The sequence below is a fragment of the Bos taurus genome, chromosome 11, assembly GCF_002263795.3.
Source record: "Bos taurus isolate L1 Dominette 01449 registration number 42190680 breed Hereford chromosome 11, ARS-UCD2.0, whole genome shotgun sequence".
Classification (NCBI taxonomy): domain Eukaryota; kingdom Metazoa; phylum Chordata; class Mammalia; order Artiodactyla; family Bovidae; genus Bos; species Bos taurus.
In genome coordinates this window covers 9,121,795-9,149,387 of record NC_037338.1, presented here as the reverse complement: position 1 = coordinate 9,149,387, position 27,593 = coordinate 9,121,795, and the positions used below count along the sequence as shown (strand labels likewise).

General features: G+C 41.3%; 1 protein-coding gene across 2 annotated transcripts in view; it reads right to left on the bottom strand.

Annotated features, from left to right (window-relative positions):
- Positions 1-27,593, bottom strand: part of MRPS9 (mitochondrial ribosomal protein S9) — a 37,925-nt gene that overhangs the window by 2,542 nt on the left and 7,790 nt on the right. For both annotated transcript variants that reach the window (XM_005212443.5, NM_001035332.1), the window contains exons 3-9: positions 21,359-21,421; positions 21,239-21,269; positions 14,068-14,147; positions 5,117-5,202; positions 3,953-4,028; positions 1,446-1,614; positions 415-523 (exon numbers count right to left, since the gene is read on the bottom strand). In XM_005212443.5, the coding sequence (XP_005212500.1) occupies positions 415-523; positions 1,446-1,614; positions 3,953-4,028; positions 5,117-5,202; positions 14,068-14,147; positions 21,239-21,269; positions 21,359-21,421 (614 nt within the window). The remainder of the gene's footprint in view (positions 1-414; positions 524-1,445; positions 1,615-3,952; positions 4,029-5,116; positions 5,203-14,067; positions 14,148-21,238; positions 21,270-21,358; positions 21,422-27,593) is intronic.

Sequence of the window (27,593 nt, the reverse complement as noted above, 5' to 3'; positions counted from 1 at the left end):
CAAAAGTCTATGAGGACAGGGAACCACACCCAAAGGGGAGTAGCTAAAAACGGTCCCTCCACTAGTGATCTGAATTAACCTGGACTGGAGCTTCCCTGGTGGCTCAGTGATAAAGAACGAGCCTGCTAATGCAGGAGGTGCAGGTTTGATCCCTGGGTGGGGAAGATCCCTCGGAGAAGGGAATGGCAACCCACTTTAGCATCCTTGCCTGAGAAATCCCACGGACAGAGGACCCTAGTGGGCTACGGTCCACGGGGTCGCAAAGCAGTCAGACATGACTTAGCAACTAAACAACAAACAACAAAGAGAAGCAATCGGGCAAACGCCAGGAAATCATAAGCCTTGTTGATCGGGATGTATCATCAAGTGTATTTCCTTTAGGATCAAAAAGCCAAACCCAAACGCAGATCTCACCTGTCTTGGGTCACTGGGAAGTAGAGCAGGTAGTCGACCCCATTTATTTCTATCTTCCCACTGCCATGGCCATAAACAACCGCCTCTGCATTTGCAGTCTTTCTCTTACCTTGAAAAATACAAGACATCTATGCGGTGAACATCTTGAAGCCCAGTGCTCTGAGTGAGGCAAAACTACATTAATTTCCTCCCCTCAGAGTAACAATACCTAACACTCTATATAGGAAAGTTCTATAATTATTACATGTCACACAAAAATAAAACAGGCAAACTATACCATAATTGATGTAATGAACTTATTATGGCGGTGTTTTGTTCTTTGATCCCATTTTAGAAGTACTACAACCAAGTAATTCACATTTGTTTACATTATTTTTTTTTTAATTAAATTTACCTAGTATTCTTTTTTAAATTAATAAGAATATACTGAATCTCAACTGTAAATTTTTACAATACATGAACAGTATAATAAAGTATAACTAAAAGAAAAGGAATAAAAGGTTGAAATAAAAGGAATCCTCAGGGAAGGTTACACTTCTTTGAAAATATTAACTGAAAATGACAAAGGAAGTGATGTTAAACTTTTTAGAGCTGCAGATGGATCATTTAATAGCTCAATTCTTTAAAGTGACACCATGTCAAATGGCTCTGGGCATCTACAAGGAAGACGTGAGCTGAGGACCTAAAGTTTTCAGGTTTCGTAGTTTTGGCGTCTGACGGGCAGATTCACTGAACATTTTCAGTGAATCTAAGACACTCTGTGATAAACATCTTGTTGTTTCCACCAGCTGAAAATGTGAGAATACCAAGTGCTAATGTGATTGTGCAGGCTATGGGTCCACATCTTTTCTTGGGACATTAAAGGGTTCCGTTTTTCAAAATGTCAACAAGAATCTTAAAACCTTGGAAATCCAGTGTAACAACAGCAAAAATAAACAAACGGACACAATGAACAGTACAGGGCGAGAGCGCACACACGCCCCACTGTCTCCCCGCGCGCGTGGGCGCGCCTCGTCTCCAGGGCGCCTTACCTTGGCCTGTGCTGAAGGCCATGCCCTGTTCGTCATACTGCAAAGGCTCGATCAGATGTTTCTTCGACTGAACGGTCACTGTCCTGCGGAACCTGCCCACAAATTCCTCTTCAGCTGCATCGCACGGCAAGGCTGATAACCTTTCCAGCAGCCGGATGAACTGTGCATACTGCAGACAATAAAAATTCATTAGGAGATGGGAGTGTAATTGCATTTGCTAAGTTTTTTCTATTTTTATATACTTGATCTTTCCAGTGTTGCTTTTCTTGATGAATTCTGACAGGATGACACTCGCACTGCTTCTAAAACAGTGAGCAGGCGTGGCATTCTCCCTGGGCACCTCTGGTGCTCAATCGTTTCTTTAGAGAAACAAAGAGATGAACCTTTCAAAGAAAAATCCATTTTTCTGAATTGGGATATTACAAGAAAGTGAAATTTAAATTCCGTTTCAAAAAAATATTTAGATGATCTTTGAGTGTGACTTCTACTCTTTTACTAGAATTGCTATCAAGAGGAGCTTCATAAATAATTTCCAGTGAGTTTCGCACAGTAAAATGGGGAGAGTCTGATTTTGAGAAAATGTACCTCTTAAATTATATTTCATAATACACTTGGCAAATATATCTTTAGCTGTTCAAGCTGTGTTACTTTAATGTTTATGATTTCCTTTAAAACTGAACAATCAAGCTATTTAAAAATTCAAGAGATACTTGACTTAAAGGGCAACCTCTTGAAATAAATTATCCTTGCTACTCTGTGCATTTTTTTAATAGTTCTTGAACATGTGATTAGAAAGTAAACAACTTGGTATTAACCCCTTAAAATTAGCAGCAGAGCAGTCACTCTGAAGTGTTTATGCAGGAGGAGACAGCTGAAGCTTGACATCCCTGGTGAGTAGAGCGTGAAGCCCAGCTTTCTGATAACCTGATTTATGTTTTTGCCAACCCTAAAAATCAGGCTCGCCTTTATGACCTCTGCCTTTATAGTGAAAATCTGCCACTAATGATTTGAAATATATAAAAATCACACAGGTAAGATTCAAAGGGCTGCTTCAATGATTGCCTCCAAGGATGTTAGGAGAGAAGCGGTCTAAGGAAGGGTGAGATACTTAGGCACCCAGCCTGGTAGAGCTCCATCGCCTCCATTCACAGCTGTCCTTCCCCAGCTGCTCTCAGTTCCCCTGAATGTGCCGTGACACCCTCGAACCCACAAGCAGGTAACTACAGGTGTGACACAGCCAGCCTCAGGAACTGAGATCATGAGTCGGGCTATCACTGACCACTCCTGCCTCCTTCATCTCAACACCAGTTGTCAGCTTCAGGATTTCTTCCATTTGTCCAAAGTACAAAGGCCCCATATATTTACAGACAGATAGATGAATAGATGAGCCTATATATTTGGTTGTTTTGTTTTCATGGCTGTGCACCTTTAACAAAGTCTTTGGGATATTTTCAAAATGAAAACAAACTTGTTATTTTATTAAAAAATGAAAGGAGCCAGGAAATGGGAAACACAGAAATGATGCAGTCAGTTAAGAGGCAAAAGACAGATTTTCTTCAGCTGCACCCAACACAGCGATACCGACTTGGCAGTCAGGCTATTAGAAATCAACTCCGGCTCTACCACTCACCAAATGTCCAACACCTCACTTTAGCAAATTGCAACTTTTCCAACACATTAATTTCTGTAATAACGTAAGTGAAGAACAGAGAAATTTAAGTATATGACTTAAAATCTACACGGTGGCAAGGTGCTACTGTCAGTCACTGCCATGGGAGGGAAAAAACCTTTCTTGAAACAATCTGTGAAATTTATCTATACTCTCATCTTCTAGAAATAATCTAAATCCAGAACATCAACATACTTAAAACATCAGATTTCCTCTGACAATTTTGAAATATGCAAGAATACTGAGCAAATAAGAATCTGGCTGAGACCTACCCACGAATCACCATCTTTACAGGCTTTTGGGAGCCTGCTAAAAATGTATATTCCTGGGTGATGCCGGTGGGAATTCTGAGCAAGGCCTGGACCGTGGGAGACCGCATTTTGTTCCCAGCATTCCAGGTGATCCTGACAATGGTGGTTTTGCTGATTCTAAGAACTGGCCACACAGACACTGCATATGCTAAGCAGGAAGGGCACCCTGTGCTTCATTTCTTTCCTATTTCATCTCTAACGGCTCCTTATACTTACCATTGGCCTGTAAAATTAACAGCCGCTCTATTGAAGGATGTAAAAAATGACACCCGCCACACTCCCCCCAAGACAACGGGCAGAGAGAGACGGCCAGCGCACTTGCAGGGGAGGGCCTGGGTCTTCTAGGCTGCCACCTTCCTGGCCTACGCACAGAATCAGCTTCAAATTTTTTTTTTTTTAAAGGAAAACTGTCTTAGGAACACATGCCTCTTGAGGAACATTACTATTAGGATCCTAAATATTAATATAGTAATTGTCTACAATCTTACGGCACAGGTCCCCTTAAATTAAAAAGATTAATTACTCACGTCTTGATCTGACAGTTTTTCTACTAACATTTCTTCCAGTTCCTCCTTAATCAGCCATCTGCTGCCAATCAGGTCTCTGTTAAAATATCACATGTATTCTCTTTTAAATTAACCATGCAATGAGAGTTACACCATGAAAGATCCCACAAGTGGTAGCGATTCTTGACGGGGGAACACACTTTTGTATTAGTATTACACAGCTGTAAAATTCCATCCAAGTGAATAGTTTTTTTAGATAGGTTATTACATTTCCTCAGTCTACTTTAAAAGAAGAGATACCCAGTCTAGCAAATGTCCCGTTGGCAGAGTTAGACTCGGCAGTGTGAAACGTGCTGGATATTCAAGTCACCAGATTCCTCAAAAATTCAAATTGTGCTTGCTTTTCAATAATTTGTTTGAAAGGAGAGGTTATGGAAGCACAGTAATCTGTCAGTGGACTAAAGTAGTAATGAAAAGTAAAGAAAAGGCTAGGGGTAGTACTTACAGCCTAAACTAGCCGTGTTCCAAAACCGGGGTCTTTTGAACAAGAAAAACACAGGAACGTGCTGTGCTCTGTGTGCTCAGTCAGGTCTCTGTGCCCGCAGGGCCTCCAGCCCGCCAGGCTCCTCTGTCTCTGGGATTCTCCAGGCAAGAATGCTGGAGTGGGTTGCTACTCCTTCTCCAGGAGATCTTCCTAACCCAGGGATTGACCCCACATCTCTTGTGTCTCCCCTGCATTGGCAGGCAGGTTCTTTACCACTGTGTCATCTGGGTCAAAAATTTGTGTCTTTTGAATAAGAGGAAATATATGACTAACCAGTCCAAAATTTAAAACCAGTTGGTCAAGTTGATGGATCTAGTCTATCACTGTTTGCTAAACGGATGCACAAATCTTTAAACACAAAATACATAAAACACACACACACACACATACATACATAAGCACAAAAATTTTGAAGAAATAATATTCAAATATAGTAATTAAGTGCCATTTAATGTATAAATCTGGAATGAAGTATTATAAAAATAATAACCTTAATATTTACATCCTCTCAAACACACAAAAAATTATAAAGATTAATGCTGAAATAATGAACACATTTTTAAGCTTTATGTAATGCCTAAGAAACACCAATGATAAGTGGAATGTTTTTAGTTAGTATTTTAACACCAAGAAGAACTTACTTGGATTTCGATTTTTCTGAAAACAGACCCTTGGCTCGCAGCTGGTCCTGCCGTTCTTCTGCGTGGAGCACCTTTCCATACGCTTCCTGTGGCAAGTAAAACACGCTAGACCGGGAGACAGCACGTTCTCATCACTACTTTCTACCTCCCTTGAGTCCCCTCATCTCAAAAGTACCCCTCCTTAATTCTCAAGTCACAGCTGCACAGCAAGTACTGCTGAAAATGCTCTTCCACAATACTGTTTCTCACTCAAACTGAAGCATGGTAGAGTAATTTCAATGAGACTTTAGCATTCTGCAGAGTAACACACTTCAACTGGATTTAAATAGCTCTATAAAAGGTTTACAACTAGCTCAGTGAGGATATTAAACACAAAATAAAGTTATAAATGATTTTCCTTAAGAATTCCTCAAACAAAACCAAAAATTTTCCTTAAAAAATTCCTAACTTATATAGCAATATGCCTTTAAACTTGGAGAAATACCACTAAAAATTATACTTAGCACTGAACAACTTTTCTAATATTTAATACTTATGTAATAGTTAAGTCTTCACCATGTAGTCTGTGTCTTTATAAGTTCTCTATTAATATTTACTTCTCATTATTTGATTTCTATTAATTTACTTTCTAACAAAGACTTCAAATCTATGTCACCTGTTAAACTGTAATGCAAGTAAGGGAAATTTACCATTTTGTTAGAATTGCAAAAAAGCAATAATCTGGCAACACAGGTGATTAATAAAATACATTTTTCCAGGAAATGAGTTTACAACAAGCAGAATAACGCAACCGTCTCCCAGTTTTTTTGACTGAGCCTATGTGAAGACTCATGTTGAATCGGTGTGTACTCATTCATCATTTCATACTAATTTCATGTGCGTGTTCATTTATAATATACTAATCGACGGAACAGACATGCTCAAAGGATGAACTAGAGATAATTTATTTTTTTTCTTGCTAAATCATGAGAACATCCACTAATCTCAGAAGACACAACTGGTTACTCCGAGATGCCTGTCTGTATTTCAAACAGTCTTAATAATCTCCAGCTTGGGGGACAACCTTGTGTGGGGGCTGATCAGAGCACTATTTTATATTCAAAGCTGCCGACAGAGAGTCTGCTCTAAGAACAGGAGTGTCCCTGGCTGCTGCCTCTGTACTGACCAGTGCTTACATTTTATTATCTTCATTCTGCAACCTTTTCTCAGGAATCCATTTCTTTCAAGTGGAAAAGGGAGAACGGGCAGACGAAGGAAGAAAGGATGTGAGGACTGCACCTTTGATTTGCATAAACATAGGTGAGAAAAGCCCAGATCATACTCCATGGACTAGGAATGGTGAGACGAAGACAGAGCTCATTTCCTGTGGCTGGGAGACTCCTGAGAGTGTGTTTTGTGTTGTTTGTTCTTGGAAGGAGAGTAGAACTGATAACTTAGACAAGAAGAAGAAAAGCAGCCACATGTAGAAACTGTGAAGCCGGGTTGAGCATCTCCAAAATGGTGAAGAATCACTAACCAGTCAGAGGTTCTACAGCTAAGACACCATCAGTAAAGCCCAATACCAGGTCAGAAATGCACCGTCTCAGGCTCCACCCCAGACTTCCGGAAGAGGAACCTCTGACATGGGCTTACTGATCTGTTAGAACCATGCCCTGGAGTAATGTACACTGAAGTCCGGGTTTAAATACCGGAACTACGGAAAGAAATTAGGTTAATTCAATTCTATTGTCCAGATTAAAAATAACTACCTCTACAACTTGGACAGCAAGAAGATCAAACCAGTCAATCCTAAAGGAAATAAACCCTGAATATTCATTGGAAAGACTGATGCTAAAGCTCCAATACTTTGGCTGCCTGATGCAAAGAGCCAACTCACTGGAAAAGACCCTGATGCTGGGAAAGACTGAAGGCAGGAAAAGAAGGGGACAACAGAGGATGAGATGTTTGGATGGCATCACTGACTCAATGGACCTGAGTTTGAGCAACCTCTGGGAGATGGTGAAACACAGGGAAGCCTGGCGTGCTGCAGTCCATGCAGTCACAAAGAGTTGAACACGACTGAGCGACTAACACACCCAGCTTCTTAAAGATCTATTTAATTTTCTGGAATAACCAAGGCAACAAAAACAAAAATAGTTGACCTGCTTCATAGGTTAAGTTTCAAGTCAAAGTTTGGGCTGCTAAAGTTGTTATTGTTTGCTGGTGACTTCTGAGCAATGTTTACATTAAGTCCACATTTTTCTTAAACTTTTCACTCTGCTTTTATCTTCTGCAGTTCATATTTAGTTTCATAAAAATGCATAAATAGTGTATGTAAATCACCAGAAAAAATGTCGAAAATGAGAAAAACCACCCATGAAGGTACACGCCAAATTTTGAACATGCTAAGTTCTAATCATTTATGGAGCTTCCCTGGTGGCTCAGATGTGCTTTGACAGTTGTGATCCATCAAGTCATATAATGCTCACATTAAAGCCCCTCATTCAGTTCTCTAAATATTTAGGAAAATATATGTAAAGTTCTTGGCACAATGCCTGGCCTATAGCAATGGCCAAGAAAGGACACAGGGGTGAGGTATGGCGTTTGGGTGTCAAATAAGCGAAACCACTTTATGTGCATGCCGTTTCTACCTTTCTTTCTCTTCTAAATAATAAACCCGCTCTTCAGAGCCTGTCCTGGCTACTCTGAGACAAGAGTCGTCTGGAAAGTACACCCTACAGCTTCAGCTCCCTGAAGAGGTGTGTGCACTAATTTACATCAGAAAATCCTCGAGAGTATAAAATACGCCAGGCACTGCCAACATCACAGATTATCAGGACTGGCTTCTGGTCTATTGTTCAATTTCCACTTAATTTTTAAGGGGCGCCAGAGGATTAGCCGTGACCCCAGCCACGCTAAGTTTATATACTGTATTTAATAGTATAATTTTCAAATATGACAGGAATAACCCAGATGTGAAATGCTGAATCATTAATCACAGCTATGATTAATATTTCATAAAATCAAAGCCAGTCTATCTACCCCTCATGTCATCAGATTTCCATAATGTATGAGTCGCATTTAGAAGGTGCCTAATTTGAAAATACCAGATGCTCAGGGTGCAAAAAAGAAATGCTTAAACTAAACTCTTCCAAGAGCATGAGCAATACGATTTTTAGTCTAAAGAAATCTGATTTTAGGCTTCCCAAATCTGTGTTGGTTTATTAATCATGTAGAAGTTCCAATTTTAGGAAAGGCAAACAAATAACATTTCTTAGGAGGGTGATACAGAAAAAGTCTGTATGTATATATATATTTTTTGATATACAAAATATATACAACTAACAGTAATTACTATCTTAGCCACTAGTTCAATACAGTTGAGACTTTAAAATGTTTGTTGGGAAAAAGAAAATCACAGAAAATAAATTTCCTAAATAACAATCTTCTCAAAATTTTTTGGCTACTGGCATATACAAAACCAACTGAAATAAACATACATATAATTCATTTCTCGTGGATTTCATCATGCTGTTTATCTAGAGTTCCAAGAGACATATTTCCACGGGATGCTGTTTATCTAGAGTTCCAAGAGACATATTTCCACGGGAGACCATGGCTATCACTTCATGAACACAGTATGCTATACAGGTACACTTCATGTAATGCTATTCAGCACAAACAAAACAGTCTCACATACAGGTCACAGAGACAAGTTTCTGGGAAAGTACACACCAGGAGTAACTACACAGGAGTGCTTGTGACTCGATACCATACATTTTTACTACCTAAAGCTCCATCATATATTTAGAAAAATAATCTTATAAAAGAAGTGATCTGATTGAAATGAACAGAGGCGGTAAGTTGAATCGGTTTTTAAAAATTGATTTTCCAACATACAAGATCCACAACAGTAATTATTCACATGTGAGGAAAACGTATATTAAAGATACTTCCAGAACAGCAGATTCTGTTACTCAATTAGTTACCAAAGTAACTCTCCACTATTCTTGCCTGGAGAATCCCATGGACAGAGGAGCCTGGTGGGCTACATACAGTCCAAAAAGCTGCATGGAGTTGGACACAACTGAAGCGACACAGCACGCACAGATGCATGTCAAGAAAGGACTGCAAACAGCACGCAGATGCATGTCAGCATGGTCTGCAGCTTTCTAAAAGGAAGCCCTTAATGTAGCTGTAAAGTGGAATTCTGTAACATGTCACTGTGGGAAGGGTCACTGCTTTAAGTCCGTTTTTAAGAAGTGCTGCTTCCAAAGTTTTCAACGTGCACTACCCGGTGGCAGGGAGGATGTAAACTAAGGAAGAATCTGGGTGCCAGGTCCCTGGAACTTTCGTTAGTTGGGTCTGCAACAACGTAAGTGGAGATACACACCCCTCTGGGGCTGCTGTGTGAACCCAGAAGTTATGTAAGTCACTTAAAATAAACTGGAGAATTTCTACATGAGCCAGGCAAATGAATCCTGTTTATACCTACACTATCAGGATTAGAATCACTTCTTTTTTTTTCCACATTTTTAACTTTTTCCCCCCTAATTGGGTAGAATAGTTTAAGTATATAATAATCTGCTGCTGCTGCTACTAAGTCGCTTCAGTCATGTCCGACTCTGTGCCACCCCATAGATGGTAGCCCACCAGGCTTCTCCGTCCCTGGGATTCTCCAGGCAAGAACACTGGAGTGGGTTGCCATTTCATTCTCCAATGCATGAAAGTGAAAAGTGAAAGTGAAGTTGCTCAGTCGTGTCCGACTCTTAGCAACCCCATGGACTGCAGCCCACCAGGCTCGGGGATTTTCCAGGCAAGAGAACTGGAGTGGGTTGCCATTGCCCTCTCCAATCTACTTATTCCTTAATTTGACCTTTCTTTGGTTAAAAATTTCATCTGTGGCCATATACTTGCTTTGAATTATAGAAATATTCTGGCAATACTCCAATGTTTACTGTAAGACAAGTCATGAAATATAAATGAGGTTTCTAAATTCCCAGTGTAGCTTTTAGAGATGAAGAACCTTATCTTAAAGGTTATGGTGGGGAGAGCTGATGGAAAATTTCAATAAATGCTGAATGTTTCTGACAGCTTACAGTGTTTTCGAAGTGTCTCACACCCTTTCCCGAGCTCTGGTTTCATGGGACGTGAAAAGGTGTCTGGGTGGAGAGGTTTCAGGTCACTTCCTTTACTATCTTTTTTCATTCTGCTCCTGAAAGCTTAAATCATGTCTGAGAAATATACAAGTTCTACTGGTGAGTGGCTGTTAAGGAGATGGAAAGTCATCTGCTTTGGGTAAAAAAGGCAGATGAGCAGGGCTGTCCAGCATTGAGCCCCTTAATCCTCAGTGATCCTTTGAGAAACCATAAGGCTCTCATCTCCTCTTATTTAAAATGACCTTTACTGTTTAAGAATGTACTCATTAGTACTGTTTCACACTTCATTCACTACATACGTACATCTTACTATTTTGTAAAATAGATGGTTTTTATTGACTTTCCCAGGAACCTGGAGACAGCTGCATGGCTGTGCCCACAGGAGGGAGTTCCAGCCAACCTGCCTATGAACTCTCTGGGTGTAACACACTCAGAGTATAACACGCTCACTCAGGGTGTAACACACTCAGGGTATAACATGCTCACTCAGGGTGTAACACATTCAGGGTGCAACCCCTGAGGACCAGGACGTGCTCCTGCACCTTACATTCTCCCAGTAGCTTCACTTCCGGGCAAAACAATGAGCTGCTTCTTTCTGAGAATCCTCTGCTTCCCTCAAAACTGCCCCAACTTCTCCACAAAAGAACCGGATGGACTAACTTCAGGCCAGTGGGAAACAGTGCTCACTAAAGCTTTAGATCTCATCCTCAACTGGAAGCTGCAGCAGGCCTGTGTTACATAACTTTAACAGGCAGGCAGTGATCAGACATGGGAAAGCGGCTCCAACGTCATTACAGAAGGTCAACAGATGCCACAGAGGCCCCCGGCAGAGCCGCACACAGGCTTGGGATTGGTGCTCTTCTGCCAAAAAGCCTGGCCGTGGACGCCCATGGCTCACACCATCACAGACTGCCCAGGACATGGGAGAATCAGAGTTTGGCTTAGAGTCTTTTACCCCGTCACATGGGAAGAAATGACACCGACAGCAAGAGACGGTGGCAACAGTGATTCACTTCCCGCCCACCTGTCAGTCTTTGGGGGTTCGATGCCCTGGGCTGTGGTGGATGGTAGTAGGGAGGACTCCCCTCCCACAGAGCGAAGGGCACCCCTCCCCACCGAGAGAGGGCAGAGCAACACAGGGAGCAGCTTCGAGGTATATTGTCTTATATCACATGCGATGCCTGGTTCACCACAAACAGGGAGTGTTTAGTCACATACACAGTTCAGGGTTACAAGCAGCTTCTTGCATGACGCTGACCCACACCGGCCTGGCAAGGACAAGTGTGATTAACAACATGTGCCCTGCATGAGGTGCAAGCACTTGGCATGCACTTAGGGAAACTCCTATCCTTTTTCCCATACATATAATTAGTTTAAAATTTCATAAGGTGCAGTTTTTGAAAATACAAATTTTATTATCTGAATTAATATGCTCAAATTTAACCAAAACATCTGTAATTCACAGGTGTAAACTGTTCTGATGGACAACAAAAACAAATACCAAACCCACAGTGTTTGGGGGTCAAAACACGCAACAGACAAGACAGAGCTAAATTACTAGATTTAACTAAAATGCAGAAGCCCAAAGAACTCTCCTGTATGTAATGAAACTATATGATGCATAAAGGAAGACCGTTGATAAACTGAGTGTAATCTGACATTTGAGTTTAGACTGGGGTAGTATCTGATTGGCTGAGAAACCAACCAGATTCTTGAGTGATCCCTTTTAAAAACATATAAACTAAAGTTAGGCCTCTTCTCCGATGTGTAATTTCTTCATTATGATGGAATGCAACCAAATACCATGCCCTGAGGTTGCTCCGTTTCAGCCCAGACAAATGCAAATGGCTTGTCGGGTGACAGCTGTTTGATAAGGCTCCTCTCCACGACCCGCACGCTTTACTTTTTCCCGTGAAACTTGGGATGAAAGGCAGAAGGCAGGAAGAGAATTAATGTAGCATACAGTCTAAAGGCAATGCTACAACCGTGATTAAGTAGAAAAGTTAAAAGGCACAGATTTTCCACAGCTTCGCTGCGTGCAAGCCATCCGTGTAACAAGCTGACAGCCGAGCGCGCCAGCTCCATCACCTCTCCGACAGCTACTGCGCCGCTGTGCCCCTTTTCAGGGGGAATTTGCGTCTGTACCATGAAGCGTTGTACATTATTTCTGAGCTCTGCAGGGGGCTCAAGTCCATATGGAACCTTCACAAATATTACCACAGATCAAACCAGCGGCGTCAGGAGGCAGATTTGACATACCTATTTAAATGAGCGGCAGGGGTCCCCGGGCGGCCGCGGGCGGTGCGGTGAGCCTGGGCAGAGAGCGCGGCCGGCTCCATTACTCAGCAAAGATGCCCTCCGCATCCATCATTCATTTCATTTCTGCTGGGGCAAGAAGCTCATTTGCCCAAGGTCAACAGAAAGTGAAAGGAAGGTTTTCTTTTTTTCCACGCCCCTCCCCAAGAAATAAATGCACCTGACAACTGGGGATTCTATCCTCTGGCTTTGCAGAGCGCAAACACCAGCCAGCTTGACAAAGCAGAGTACCCATGTGCGCGCGGGCCAAGCTGCCCGAGAGTGCACTGGGGCCATGGAGGCCTGGAGACTGTTTCCGTTAACTGGGAGAAGTCATACTATGAATAAAATAAAACTTGACACCGTGTTCTAAAGATGAAGCAGGGTCTGTTGTTTAAAACTGGGTATCAGCATCCAGCCTTTTGTCACTGTAACTGTAGGAGATGCCCCAGTGTGTACACCATCAAACACCTGGGCTCTGCAAGAAAATACAACCTGTTCTCAGGACAGGCAAATGCGGTGGGGGGTCAAAATGTAGTGAAATCACTTCTTTGTGGGTCCTCTAGACCCTGATTCTAGCCTCATACACCGTGCTGGCCTATGAAAAACAAATTGTATTTGAATAACTAATCATTTCATGGCAAATAGATGGGGAAACAGTGGAAGCAATGACATATTTTCTTTTCTTGGGCTCCAGAATCACTGCAGACAGTGACAGACAGAAATTAAAAGACACTTGCTCCTCGTAAGGAAAGCTATGACAAACCTAGACAGCGTATGAAAAGCAGAGACATCCCTTTGCCAACAAAGGTCTGTACAGTCAAAGCTATGGTTTTTCCAGTAGTCATGTATGGATGTGAGAGCTGGACCATAAAGAAGGCTGAGCACCAAAGAACTGATGCTTTCAAACTGCGGTGCTGGAGCAGACTCTTGAGAGTCCGTTGGACTGCAAGGAGATCAAACCAGTCCATCCTAAAGGAAATCAGTCCTGGGTGTTCATTGGAAGGACTGATGAGGAAGCTCCAATACTCCAGCCACTTAACGCAAAGAGCTGACTCACTGGAAAAGATCCTGATACTGGGAAAGATGGGGGGCAGAAGGAGAAGAGGGGGACAGAGGACGAGATGACTTAGTGACTGAACAACGAGAGGGAAGGACTTTGCCTCTTCCCAGGTGAGTGAGTGCCCCATCACCCAATGATGTCTTTCCTGATTCTGGCCCTGTGATGCACACCCACACCTGCATACTGACCTGAGCATCTCTTTCTCAACACGACCTTTGGAAGTAAAAGCGTTTTAAGGACAAGCCATTCTGACATAACTTCTCTAGTGCTTACCTTTAGCAAAGATAAATTAATAAGATATAAAGCCTTTTAACATACTGTCTTACCTCTAGAAGTCTTACTTTTTGTCTGTTATGAAACGTACTAGGTAAATTCTGAAGCTGAGCAAAATCCCTGGTATCATTAGTTACTTAGCTAACAGTTCATGTTATTTACCATAAGTGTGATATACTTACATGCATTAATGAATAGTATGACTGTTTGCCAGTGTAAAAGAGAAAATGAAATGGGCGGCCATCTTCTCCCCACTGGACAGCTAATAAAAACCAAATGAAAACAAATAAGAAAAATAAAAATACAGAGACCAAATAGCCTGCATTTAATTGCGGTTTTGTAATTCTGCAATAAGACATGCTTTTAATTCTGATTAACTTTTAAAATAACAAAAAAAAGCATTAATAATTAGAATTGAGTTTGGCAGGTTTAACCTAAATTTAGGATATTTAATATTTCATACCCATTGATATAAAACAATGTTTATATTCCATAAAACATTCCTAAACATTTCACCATGAGGGTTTCCATTATTTGTTTTAAATTAACACACAAAATACCAGTATTATCTTGCTAGAACAAAACAATTTGTTTGGTTATTAATATAATGCACTCCCATAATCTTAAAAAGGAACACCAATAAAGTCAAATGTAATACAGTTAGGAAAATATAACACAGAAGAGAACGAAATGGATTTGTCTGTGCCACTCTGTTTCAACTCTGTGGAGACACACCTCCCAGAGTTTAAGAAGTCTAAAATAGAAGGGGCCCCACACAGGAGTTATGTGTGGTTCCTTTTGAAATACAGATAATCATTCACATCCAATAAACAGCAAACAAGCTGAGAAATGGCGTTGTAGCAGTAGATGAAGCCAACGTTAACTCCACGTCCTTGTGTGTGTATGGCAATGTTACTCTGTTAACCACTGGCAAGAACTCCGAACACGGAGGTTATACTCTCTACTGCACGAGTTGTAAACGCTTTTCTCCCCATCTGCCCGCCTTCCGACCTTGTCTGGGGTGTCCCTCACAGCCGAGACATGCACAGTGCGGCAGTGGACTCTGTCCCTGTTCCTTTATGGCGGTGCTTCTCAACTGCTTTTTCATTATCATCCCTACTAAGGAACCCTTACTAGACACTTTCTCCCTCATCGCCTGTCTCCCCAGGAAAGCTGAACACTGTAGATGCACCGAATATCTGCTGACACACACTGTGGCCCTTTCCAGGGCCACAAACATAGTAACAGTAAGATTTTTTTGCCTCCTATGAACCAATTTACACTCCCTTGGGGGCAATACCACCCTCATTGAGAAAACCTGCTCTAAGACTCTGGGCTGTCTAAAAACTATTTTCCTATATACTATCTTCTGGAATTTTTCTATGTTTTTTCTGATCAGAAATTTAATCAATATGCAATTTATTAACACATCTGCGAGGCAGAAATCCAAGTACAACCTATTCTGTCCAATAAAGAGGGTCATTACTCCATCAGTTTTTTAAAGATAATATGCTCTTTTCTTTTGAAATGTCACCTGTACAGCATGTAGGGTATCTTCCTCTTCTGGGATAACTGGATTATACACAGGCCAATTTAAGTGAATACACTTAAAATGAAGGCCATTTTATAATAAATGGTGGAAAACAGGTGTGTACTGGTATCTCACTGTTGCTTTAGTTTGTGTCTTCCTGGAGCATCTTCTCATCCGCTTAGTTTCCACCATCTGAGTATGTTCTCCGGTGATGTGTGCTCGGTCTCTGGCTCATTTTTAAAGCAGGTGGTTGTTTTCTTATTGTTGAGTTTTAAGAGTTCTTCATACATTTTAGGTAACAGTCCTTTAACAGATGTGTCCTTTCTAAATATTTTTCTACCGGCCTATGTCTTGTCTTTTCATTCTCTTGACCATGTCGCTCATAGAGCAGAAAATTTTAACTGTAATGATATCCAATTCATCAATTCTGTCATGAACCATGCCTTCAGCGTTGTATCTAAAAAGCCAGGGGCAAACCCGTCTTCTAGGTTGCTCAGTACTGGTTCAGTTTCTCTAACAGGTACAGGCCGGTTCACACTGTCTACTTCCTCGTGCTCAAATTTCAGCACATGGCCTTTCAGTGAACTGGTCCACTCCATCTGGGTTATCAAGTGGGTGGGCATAGAGCTGTTCACAGTATTCCTTGATTATCCTTTTAATGTCCCAGGACCAGAATCGCTGCCCCCTTCCTTTGCTGATAACAATATTGTGTCCTCTCTCCATTTTTCCAGCTATGCCTGGCTAGAAGATTATCAGTTTTACTGTCTTCTCAAAGAACCAACTTTTGGTTTTGTTCATTTTCTCCCTTAATTTCCTTTTTTTCAATTTCACTGACTTCTCTTCTAACTTTTAATGTCTCTTTTCTTCTGCTTACTCTGATTTAACTTGCTTTTCTGTTTCTACTTTCCTCAGATGGATGTTTAGATAACTGAATTTAGATTTTCCTTCTTTTCTAATACATGCATTCAGTGCTACAGATTTCCCTCTGAGCACGGCTTTGGCCCACTCTTCTTATCTTAATAATCTTTCAGATATTAGAATCCCCCCACCAGAAGCAAGCTTAGAGATTATTGCTCTGGACTCCTTCACTGCATTTACATATGCCCACCTTCTGAGATAGAGATGCTTGTTGTGTGTGTTTATAAGTAAAAGTGGCATCTCTTGATCTATCCAACTATTTGTCCCTCTATTAGAGAGTGTGTAATTGAAAGAACTTAGGCTGCAAAGTCAAACTTCTTTGGTTTGTTTTTTAGCTTCTTTACTTAATAGTTGTGACCGTAACTGGGTTATTAACTCTTTTGTGAATCAGGCTGCTCATTTGTGAAAAAAAAAAAAAAAGAAAACCACAAAATAATCACGAGGATTATGAGAATAAATGAACAATACTTAAAACACATATATAAAAAAATACAGATGGCATCCAGCTGCATTCACATCACACACCTGCTGCAGAATGAATGTCTGTGCCCACCCCCACCTTGCAGGAGCCTTGAGCCCTGTGGAGAAGCCGCTGCAATGAGAAGCCTGCATACCGTTAAGTAGAGAGTAGCCCCTACTTGCTGCAACTAGGGAAAGTCCACACAGCAGCAAAGACCCAACACAGCCATAAATAAATAAATAAAATAAATTAAAAATTTTTTTAAAACCCAGAAAGTGAGAGTAATCCAAATGCTCTGCTGATGAAAATTCATCCTCACCAAAACAAGGTAAACTGAAGGAAACTTCTGGTGAAACAAGGAAACTGAAACACAACCCTCCGAACTGAATTAAATATCCTCAAGCAAACATTTGGAGTTTTTGGAGAACACTTTGAATCAACAGTTCAAAACTGAAAACAGAATGGACAAAAAACTCAAAGAAATGAGACAGCTTGATTAAATTCAGGGGAGAAACAGAAAAAGTTAAAAGAATCAGGAATGTAGACTAGCTTATAAGTAATTTAAAAGAGAATAGACTAAAACATAATACATTAAAAAAAAAAAGGAAGCAACCCAAGAAATGAAAATGAGATAAAGAAGTTAAGAGTCAGAGTTGGTGTGACGGATCTGGAAGGCAACCAAGGAAGGAATAACACTTATATAATTGGAGTCCAAAGGAAAAGAATTAAAAGTGGAACAGAACTAAAATTTGTAACTGTTAAGAGAACTATTTCTGGATGTAAGGACTTGAATCTACCTATTGAAGAACTATCACCACTGTAATCTAACCCTCAATAATAATCAACTGGATGCCATGCTTTCACAAAGCTACTAAATAGACAAAAAACCCTTTAGACCACCAGGGAAGATGACTAGCCCAGAACTCCTCAAGGCAAGGCAACAACGGAGCAGCAGTTTCAGTAACTCAATGAAAGAAGTACGAACCAGAGACTTTCTCCTTCAGCGAAGCTGTCCTCCAAGTATCAAAGCTATGAAAAAACAATTTTAAAAACTCAAGAATTTCTATCCATGAGCCCTTTTGGAAAATCTACCAGGAAATGAATGAACTGCATTCAACCAACAGATGACCAGGGAAACCTTAGCAAAAGGAGCTGTGGATAGCTTTTAACCTCCCACATCGGAAAACAAGAAAAACAACAGTTATCTACTCACTAAAGCTGTTGTGAAAATTATGAGTTAATGTACGCAAAACATTGAGAACTGTACCTGGTCTGCTCTAAGTTTCAATAAATACCAGTTGGTGTATTATTCAGGACACTTTTCAAATCAATTAGAATCAAGTTACCCATGACAATTTTATACTTTTAAATACCCTCTGAATATCATTATGGACATTATGTTTTCCTCTTAGGTTTTCTTCTTCCATTCACCAGACTTGCTAGCACTTGATCAATTTCACCAATTTTTCAAAGGGTTAGTTGGTTTTATTTGTCCTACCTTTTCTTTTAAATTCCTTTAATTCAATCATCCATTTCATTCTTTTTCTGCCTTCTTGAACTGACTACTGTTCATTTTATTTCTAGTCTTTCTCAAAGCTTAATAAATACGTTTGCCTCTGTGTTAAACATTGTCCATATCCCATAGGGTTTAATATGAACTGTCATATATTTTTCAGCAGTCTGTAATCTCAATTTTGATTTCACTTTAACCCCAAAGTTTTACAGTTCTAATCCACATAATTTCTATTTTTATAATTTGTTGGGTTTTCTCTACAACCTACTGCATCATAATTCTATTAATATTCCACTGGCATCTGCATAGAAAATGTATTCTTTGTACTTCAATCTGTAGCTATAAAATCATGCTGTGTTACTCGAATTCTTTAGAGCGTTAGTTAACAGCTTTTTGCTTTAAATGTTTCCATGCTAAATGCCTGGTGCAAAAAGGTTCATGGTCGTCAAAGCCACTTAATGGATATTAGGTTTTATCAATATAAATTAACATTCCTGCCTCACTGAACCCTTCCCTAAGCTCCCTGAGTTCCATTCTGTCTGGTATTAGGGGTTCCTCTTTGCTTCTGTCATCAACCGGGTACATATCTTTGTTTTTCCCAATAATTTTTTAATCACTTGCTTTAAACAGCAGAGCAGGATTTTATGTTAACTCAATCTAGAAGCTTCCATCTTTTGATAAGGGGAGTGGGAGCACATTCAAAGTGCCATAATCTATTCAAATCTAAAATTCAATGATACTTTTTAACATACAAATCAATTTGTTCTGTATTTACAAAGTATAGCAAAATTGGTAAGTAGGTCAATAGACAGATGGCAAATTCTAGCTGATTCTAAAGGTATAGTGTTTGAAGTGAAAGTGAGTGTTACTTGCTCAGTTGTGCCTGACTCTTTGCGACCCCATGGACTGTAGGTAGCCCAGGCTCCTCTGTCCATGGAATACTCCAGGCCGGGAATGCTGGAGTGGGTAGCCACGCCCTTCTCCAGGGGATTTTTCGAACCCAGGGATCAAACCTGGGTTTCCTGCATTGCAGATGGATTCTTTACCATCTGAGCCACCAGGCGAGCCCCCAAAACACAGATAAATGTACTTAACTGAAATGTAAGAAAATCCTACCAACATGGACATGTTTCCAGGATAACACATGGGCATTTTGCAGGGATACACGGACACTTCAGTGGTTACAGTCCAGCTGACAGTAGCAAAAGCTTCCAACTACTGAGAAGCTGGTGTGACACCAAAGGACCAGGCTCAGAGGGGCAGACACACAAGAAGAGGCGCAACCAACAGAGACACAGAACAGAGAGAGAAGAACACAGGTGAGGAGCCTCCGGGGCTGAAAAATGGAGAAACCACTAAAAGAGGGGGAGCATCACTATCGTTATGATCATCTACAGAAAAGCTCTAAGTGTAAGCTACCGTGCACTATGCCTTCAGTTTTACTTCTAGAAAGCTGAGTTGTGTCTTTGATTTACATTCTAAATATAGCCTTCATTTATTATCTTCCCAGAAACTATTAATTGATGTCACAGTTTATTATCAACCACATGTAAGAGTTCAGAAAATATAAAAGACAGAAAATATTTATTAGAAGATTCAAAATACCTCTAGCAGGATCCAAAATAAAAGTTATCCTGAAAAGAGTGAAGCAGAGAATGACAGAATGCCTAGCTTTGAACAGAGGTGAACATTCAGCAAAAACAGCAATTTGGAACAAATTGATTTTTAATAGACATATCTACGCTCTTACCAATCAATTTATTGGCTCTGAAACACTCTAATGCCACCCACCAACTGAGCATCTGTGGCCAGAAGGCGCCCCTCCAGTGTCTCCACACATTTTCACTGCTGAGGTACACGCTTACTAAGAGTCAGTTGTGTTTATTCCCAAACGTGTTTATTATAATTGTACTCACTCCTACAATTACATGAATTAAGTATTCTATAAACAGATGAAACCTGGGTGAAAACAGAAAAAGACAGTAGCTGCTTCTCTGAAGACTAAGTTGAATGCTTTAGAAAGATTCAAAGGCAAGTTACTAAAAAAAAAAAAAAAAGGTTTGTTCAACTTCAGTGTGGTTGGGGGGACATCTGCAGAAATATAAAAATACTGCTCTCTCAGACTTCTTAAGGAAGTTTAAGTTCTTTGCTCCGGTGTAAGGAAAGCGAAACTGAAACCTTTGATGGCACATCAGCGGGAAAGGTGCATGAAAGAAACGAGGAGGGACAGACGCACCCTCAAAGGCAAACTCTCCAGGGTTACAGCAAGTCTGCTCAATACAAATCTCTATTTCAAATGTTTTCAAGAAATGATTTCTGGCTTTAGTACTTTTTAAAGTAAATGACAACCCACCTCCCCCCCAAGCTTATCCAGGAAGCTTCTAATCTGAAATAGAAAATATATACATGCTATTTCCTGGTGACCTTAAAGTTTGCCCCATGCTTTCTCCAAGGTTTCAGTTGACATATTTAGAAGATAAAGAGAAAATCTTAAAAGAAACTAGAGAAGACAGGGGGCAAGAGAATAGTGATGACTAACTGCTCATCAGAAACAACAGATCACACAAATAAGACCAAAAATTTGTATTTAGTGAAAGTATGCTTACAAAATGAAGAACATGTAAAAATTCTCGTATTTAAAAAAGCTGAATTTGTCTCCAGCAGATCTATACCCAATTCTTCTTCAAAAAGGCACATCAGAATGCAAATAAACTGACATCAGTATAGGCGTAAACTCTAACCTGATCTAGTTTTAATATTATTTAGTGAAAAGGAAACAATCTGCAAAGCCCAGTTATTCATTATTAGTTATAAAATATTCCTGACTTCTTTCACAACAACCATGACACAGATTTCCACACACCTGAGTGACTGAGGATACCTAACAGCACTGTGGAAAGAAAGAGCTAGTTTATTCCTGAACAAACTCACCTCTCTGTTTTGGAAAAATCTCTTCGGGATGCTGTAAAATAAATTAAAAATGTATTAGGTAATTACTGTAACATAGAAAGCTAAGTGAAATTAGTAAAAAGTATTAATAAAGAGAACTACCTTCATTATGGGCCGGGCTCGCTTCTCAAACAAACCACTGGGAAAAAGGTAAGTGATCGCCCTCTGAAAAGACACACAAAATTAACACCAGTTGTAAAATCAAGTTCACGTTTATGACTAACAGTAACTGAGTGCTTACTATGTGCCAGGTACTGAACCAAGGGCTTCACGGGCACTATCTCGCTGTGTAGTCTTTTGAGTGAATTAATAAAACCACCACACACACATTCCCCAAAGGGCAGGCCCCAATCCCCCACCGCCGTGACACGTGGATGTTTTCAGAAGCTCTCTGAACGTTTCCTCGAACTTGGGAGAGGCTCTTCAACTATGTTTTCCCAAGTGCGTTCTCTTCAGTGCCTGCTTCTCAATGGGGATGCTCTTGGCATTTTGAAAGTGAGGCTGCCCTGTAGGCTAACTTCCCCCATACAGCAGGTCATTCTGTCATCCCTGGTCCTTCTCCCAAAACCTCCGGCAGGAACATACCCGATGCTCTTGACACATATCGCCCCGGCACGTTTCCAAATGCCCTTCACCTCCTGGGGGCAGTACTGCCCCCAACCTGAGATGGACCACGTAAGGCCCTGCAGTCTTCTCCAGCAGCCTCCTCACAATCAGAAGGAAAAGCAAACACAAAAAGCACGGGTCTTCATCCCTGCTGCACATCATCAGATGAAAGCCTGTGGACCCTACAACCCTCCCCGAGCTCAGGATGGACTGGCAGCCCCTGCAGCACCAGCGCTCTTCTTTCAGAACCTGTTTCTTCTGCACAGAAAACATGCGGGGGACTTCCCTGGTGGTCCAGGGACTAAACTCTGTGCTCCCAATGCAGGGCCCCAGGTTCGACTTCTGGTCAGCGAACTAGATCTCACATGCCACAATCAAGGCTCCATGCAGTCAAAGAAATATATATTTAAAGAAAACGTGCTAGACCAGATCCTGTCCCTAGAAGTAGGGCCTATAAATTCTGGGGGGGGAGGGGTGGCAAATTCAATTACACTAAGGAGCCTAGGTGTGTCTCTGGGTCAAGTTTTACTCATTCTGCCTTCCGGCAATAAAACCAACACTAAAAAACAAAAACAACAAAACTCGGGTCAAACACCAGAGTGCTACTTTTGTGAACTTTTTTCTTTTTGAAAAAACCAGGGGCTCCTCTATCTCCTTCTCTGCTGAAGGTGGACTTTTTATTTCATAAATGATGTTGAGATAAGTGGTCACCAATTGGAAAAAATAAAACTGGACCCAAACCTCACACCACATATCTGAGTAAACTCCAGATGAGTCAGAGAGCCAAAGGTGGAAAACGAAGTCAAAGCAGTACCAGAAGACAACATGGATGAGTTCCGTCAGGGCCTCCCCTGCTGGCCCGGAGGTAAAGAATCTGCCTGCAATGCAGGAGCCTTGGGTTCGATCTCTGGGGTCTGGAAGATCCCCTGGAGGAGGGCATGGCAACCCATTCCAATATTCTTGCCTGGAGAATCCCATGGACAGAGAAGCCTGCCAGACGATAGCCCATTGGGTCGCAGAGTCAGACACGACTCAGTGACTGAACAACAACAGAGAATCCTTTAGAAATTTATAAGACTACAGCGTGGCTTATCTAAATCCAAAACAAAAGAATGTAAAAAAAAAATTAACTCAAGTGTCACAGAGTAAAGTAAGGTATTTCTCATTTGTAAACATGCCGCTTACATCTTCAAATTTTCATGAGAATACTGGTGACTGCAGAGTTCCCTCCCATGAAGGCTAAATATGTAACTATATATTCTCAGGCTTTATGTCAAAGTATGAAAGGACTGCAGACGCCATGCGGGACATGGAAGCCCTGGGTCAGGACTGCAATCCCTATTAATTAGGGATCCCAGCTGGGCAGTGGGTCTGCAGCTGTTAACGTGATCAATGACTTACCTACATGTCATCTCTACTGATTCGCTTATAAATTACCAGCAAGTGAGACTAATGTACAGGTGCTAATTTATTTAAACTGTTCTCTGCAGCGCTACACAGCTTTATAAACTGCATCTGGCACCTAATGTTGGCTGTCAGTTGTACTTAGACATGCCTGTCCTAACGACTCTGTTCATTAGAAGTGAGCACAAATTATGAAATATTGTGAAAAATGATACATCAAATGGAATGGGCACAGCAAATCAATTAGAGAAACTTCACACAGCAGATTCGCACTTAGGAGAATAAAACACTCAGGTTTCGGAAGGAGGTCTATAATACCAATTAAAAAGTAATTGGTAGACTTCAGCAGTATTATATATCAATTTGCTGGCTTTTTTCCTGAATTTCTTGACTAAAGCAGAACTTAACTTTTAATTCCCAAATACACTCATTAGTAAATGCAAGTGCAATTCTGTATCCGTAATATTTAGGATAACTGAAATATCTCCAAACTTAAAATTGATAGGCTGAATCAAAAAGAAAGATGCAAATACTGGTGGTCCTCACCTTTTTGTGTATTTGCAGCATGACTTTGAGAAAAGGAATTTTGATGATCCATGTGAACCATCAAAAAGGGTTAAGAGTCAGTCAGCAATACTACAAAGGTCTGTTTACTCCAGCAAGCAACGTGTGACTGTGTCTATGACTTCTGGGGCCCTGACCACCACCCACCTGACCAGTCTGCAGCCCTGGGTCAAGATTTGCAGAAAATATTTCTACCCCACTCCTGTTATACATGACGGGGCTATTTCTCAGTTTCTGTACAAAAAGACTCTCTCTTGGCCAAACTACAACTGCTTGACATTGAATTACAACCCCACACAGCTCAGTGTTCATCTGACAGACACTACCACCCCCGACCACCCCAACCCAGCGCACAGTATTCTCAGATGAGAACACTCGTCTGATCAACGTCTGGCAGGCACCTGGGAAAGATTTATGGCACAGGAGTTGAGGTCCATGCCATTAAGGTCTACCTTCAAAATATTTAGCATGCATTTAAGTACTTTTTCAGCAAGATGCCACATACACAGACTACCACTGCTCGTCACGGGGTTCCCTGGCAGCTCAGTGGTAAAGGACCCGCCTGCCAATGCAGGAGACTTGGGTTCAATCCCTGGCTTGGGAAGATCCCCTGGAGGAGGGCATGGCAACCCACTGCAGTATTCTTGCGTCTGGAATCCCAAGGACAGAGGAGCCTGGCAGGCTACAGTCCGTGGGGCTGCAAAGAGTCGGACACGACTGAGCGACTGAGCACAGCACAGCACGCTGCTCGTCAGAGGGACTGCTTTTCCTGTCACCAGCAGCCCCAGTGATTTGGGAATGAAGAATGGTGCGCGGCTCCTTTCTTTTCAATATAACTGAATAAGTTAGACAAAATTCAAACTATTTTGAAATGGAGAACGTCTACACCTAATTTCTTTCTAGTGAATTTGCTATTTTACCAACTACCAGAGTATTTTTCATATAAATTTAGCATTAAATATTTTGCAAAAACATTTCCAGCAGATATACAATGCTGGAGCTTTATTAATAATAATAAAATTTCTAAATAATGTAACTTTAAATATCAACAGTGACAAGCAGAATTATTTTTATTCATAAATTCTACCGATGACATTTCTGCTTTATTTCACTAATCCACCTCAGCACTCTTTTTTAAAAGGCTTATTAAATTAAGGGTACACCAACATGCAAGGTTAGCGAGGTGGAGTTTTCATACTTTTACGTTATATATGCTTCTTTCACTGAGGCCAGAGGCCAGACTTCTAGTCCAGCTCAATCTTTTGGAATAAAGTTGTAAACCTAGAAGCCAATGAAAAAGGCCTATAAATGAGCTGACATAAATCTGTGATTTTACATAGAAGGAAGGGCATATGGGTCCTCATGCCGAGTCCAGGGGCTCTTGGTTCTAACTCACACACCTAACAACCTGAGCTGTGCCAAAGGCAGGCAGGTGAAGGAGCGCCGAGAAGCAGAAGCAGAGATGGACACGTTGGCATGGAAGAAGGGCAGTGCCAGGTCATCCAGTACAGGGACAACACGTCCTCGGGGACCCCACAGTCTGACAACCATCCCAGAAAGGAAAATCCTGCAGCTCTGAAAGGTCCATTGCGCTCACCGTGTTCTACTAAGTAAGGCAGGGAGGCTGCATCTGATTGTAGAAAGTGTTATCCAAATCAAATCTTTGAAAGCATGGGAACAGCAGACTTTGGGTGAATGCCTTGTATAGTCTTGGCATCGGCAACAATAAACACCTGCCCTGTGAGGTTTTTTTTGAAGATGAAACATGGTGATGCATCCTGAGCACACACAGGAGGTTTCAGTAAGTGGCGGTATTCTTTGTTACAAATAACGATGAAAAGTAAGTTTCTCTCCCTTTGGACTTCCCTGGTGGTCTAGTGGTTAGGAATCCACCTGCCAATGCAAGAGGCACAGGTTCCTTCCCTGGTTGGGGAACTAAGATGCCACATGCCATGGACCAACTGAACCCACACGCATGGCAAGTGCAGAGTCTGTGTACCACAATGAAAGACCCTACACGCTGCAACTAACAGCTGACATGGTCAAATAAATTAATTTTTTAAAAAATATTTTCCTAACTTTATTGACTATGCCAAAGCTGTGTGGATCACAATAAACTGTGGAAAATTCTGAAGGAGATGGGAATACCAGACCACCTGACCTGCCTCTTGAGGAACCTGTATGCAGGTCAGGAAGCAACAGTTAGAGCTGGACATGGAACAACAGACTAGTTCCAAATAGGAAAAGGAGTACGTCAAGGCTGTATATTGTCACCCTGCTTATTTAACTTCTATGCAGAGTACATCATGAGAAACGCTGGGCTGGAGGAAGCACAAGCTTGGAATCAAGATTGCCGGGAGAAATATCAATAACCTCAGATATGCAGATGACACCACCCTTATGGCAGAAAGTGAAGAAGAACTAGAGTCTCTGGATGAAAGTGAAAAAGGAGAGTGAAAAATTTGGCTTAAAGCTCAGCATTCAGAAAACTAAGATCATGGCATCCGGTCCCATCACTTTATGGCAAATAGAGAGAAAGAGTGGAAATAGTGGCAGACTTTATTTCTTTGGGCTCCAAAATCACTGCAGATGGTGACTGCAGCCATGAAATTGAAAAACGCTTACTCCTTGGAAGGAAAGTTGTGATCAACCTAGACAGTATATTGAAAAGCAGAGACATTACTTTGCCAACAAAGGTCCATATAGTCAGGGCTATGGTTTTTCCAGTGGTCATGTATGGATGTGAGAGTTGGACTATAAAGAAAGCTGAGTGCCCAAGAATTGATGCTTTTGAACTGTGGTGTTGGAGAAGACTCTTGAGAGTCCCTTGGATTGCAAGGAGATGCAATCAGTCCTTCCTAAAGGAAATCAGTCCTGAATATTCATTGGAAGGACTAATGCTGAAGCTGAAACTCCAATACTTTGACCACCTGATGCGAAGAGCTGACTCATTTGAAAAGACCCTGATGCTGTGAAAGACTGTGGGCAGGAGGAGAAGGGGATGACAGAGGATGAGATGGTTGGATGGCATCACTGACTCAATGGATATGAGTTTGGGTAAACTCCGGGAGTTGGTGATGGACAGGGAGGCCTGGCGTGCTGCAGTTCATGGGGTCGCAAAGAGTTGGACACAACTGAGCGACCGAACTGAACTGAACTTTGGATATCAAATTATTTATTTTTGTCCTTAGAAACAAGCATTTTGTCAGTATAGAAATGTTAAAGAAGACCCATAAACTGTACTGTCTCTTTCCAGTGATACATACAGCCAGACCTCTTACAGAAAGAATAGTTTCAGAAACATAAATGGAAACAGGAATTATAAAATGATACATGACTTCCCTGGTGGCTCAGATGGTAAAGCGTCTGCCTACAATGCTGGAGACCCAGGTTCAATCCCTTGGTTGGGAAGATCTCCTAGAGAAGGAAATGGCAACCCACTCCAGTATTCTTGCCTGGAAAATCCCATGGACAGAAGAGCCTGGTAGGCTACAGTCCACGGGGTTGCAAAGAGTCCGACACGACTGAGCAACTTCACTTTCACTTTCATACAACTACAATGCTTTGGTAATGGTTGGTTGTCACTATCCTCTTCTGCTTTAGCTAATGACAAGAGTCAACGGACATAAAGTGTGAGACTTGGTAAAGCTGGTCAGTCAGTGGCAGTAAAGTGGAAGGCAGTGGCACTGCGTCACAGAGAAGGGTTCCCATTTCCACATGGGCTCCCAGACATGGGCGAGGCGAGAGCACGCCCCAGCCCACA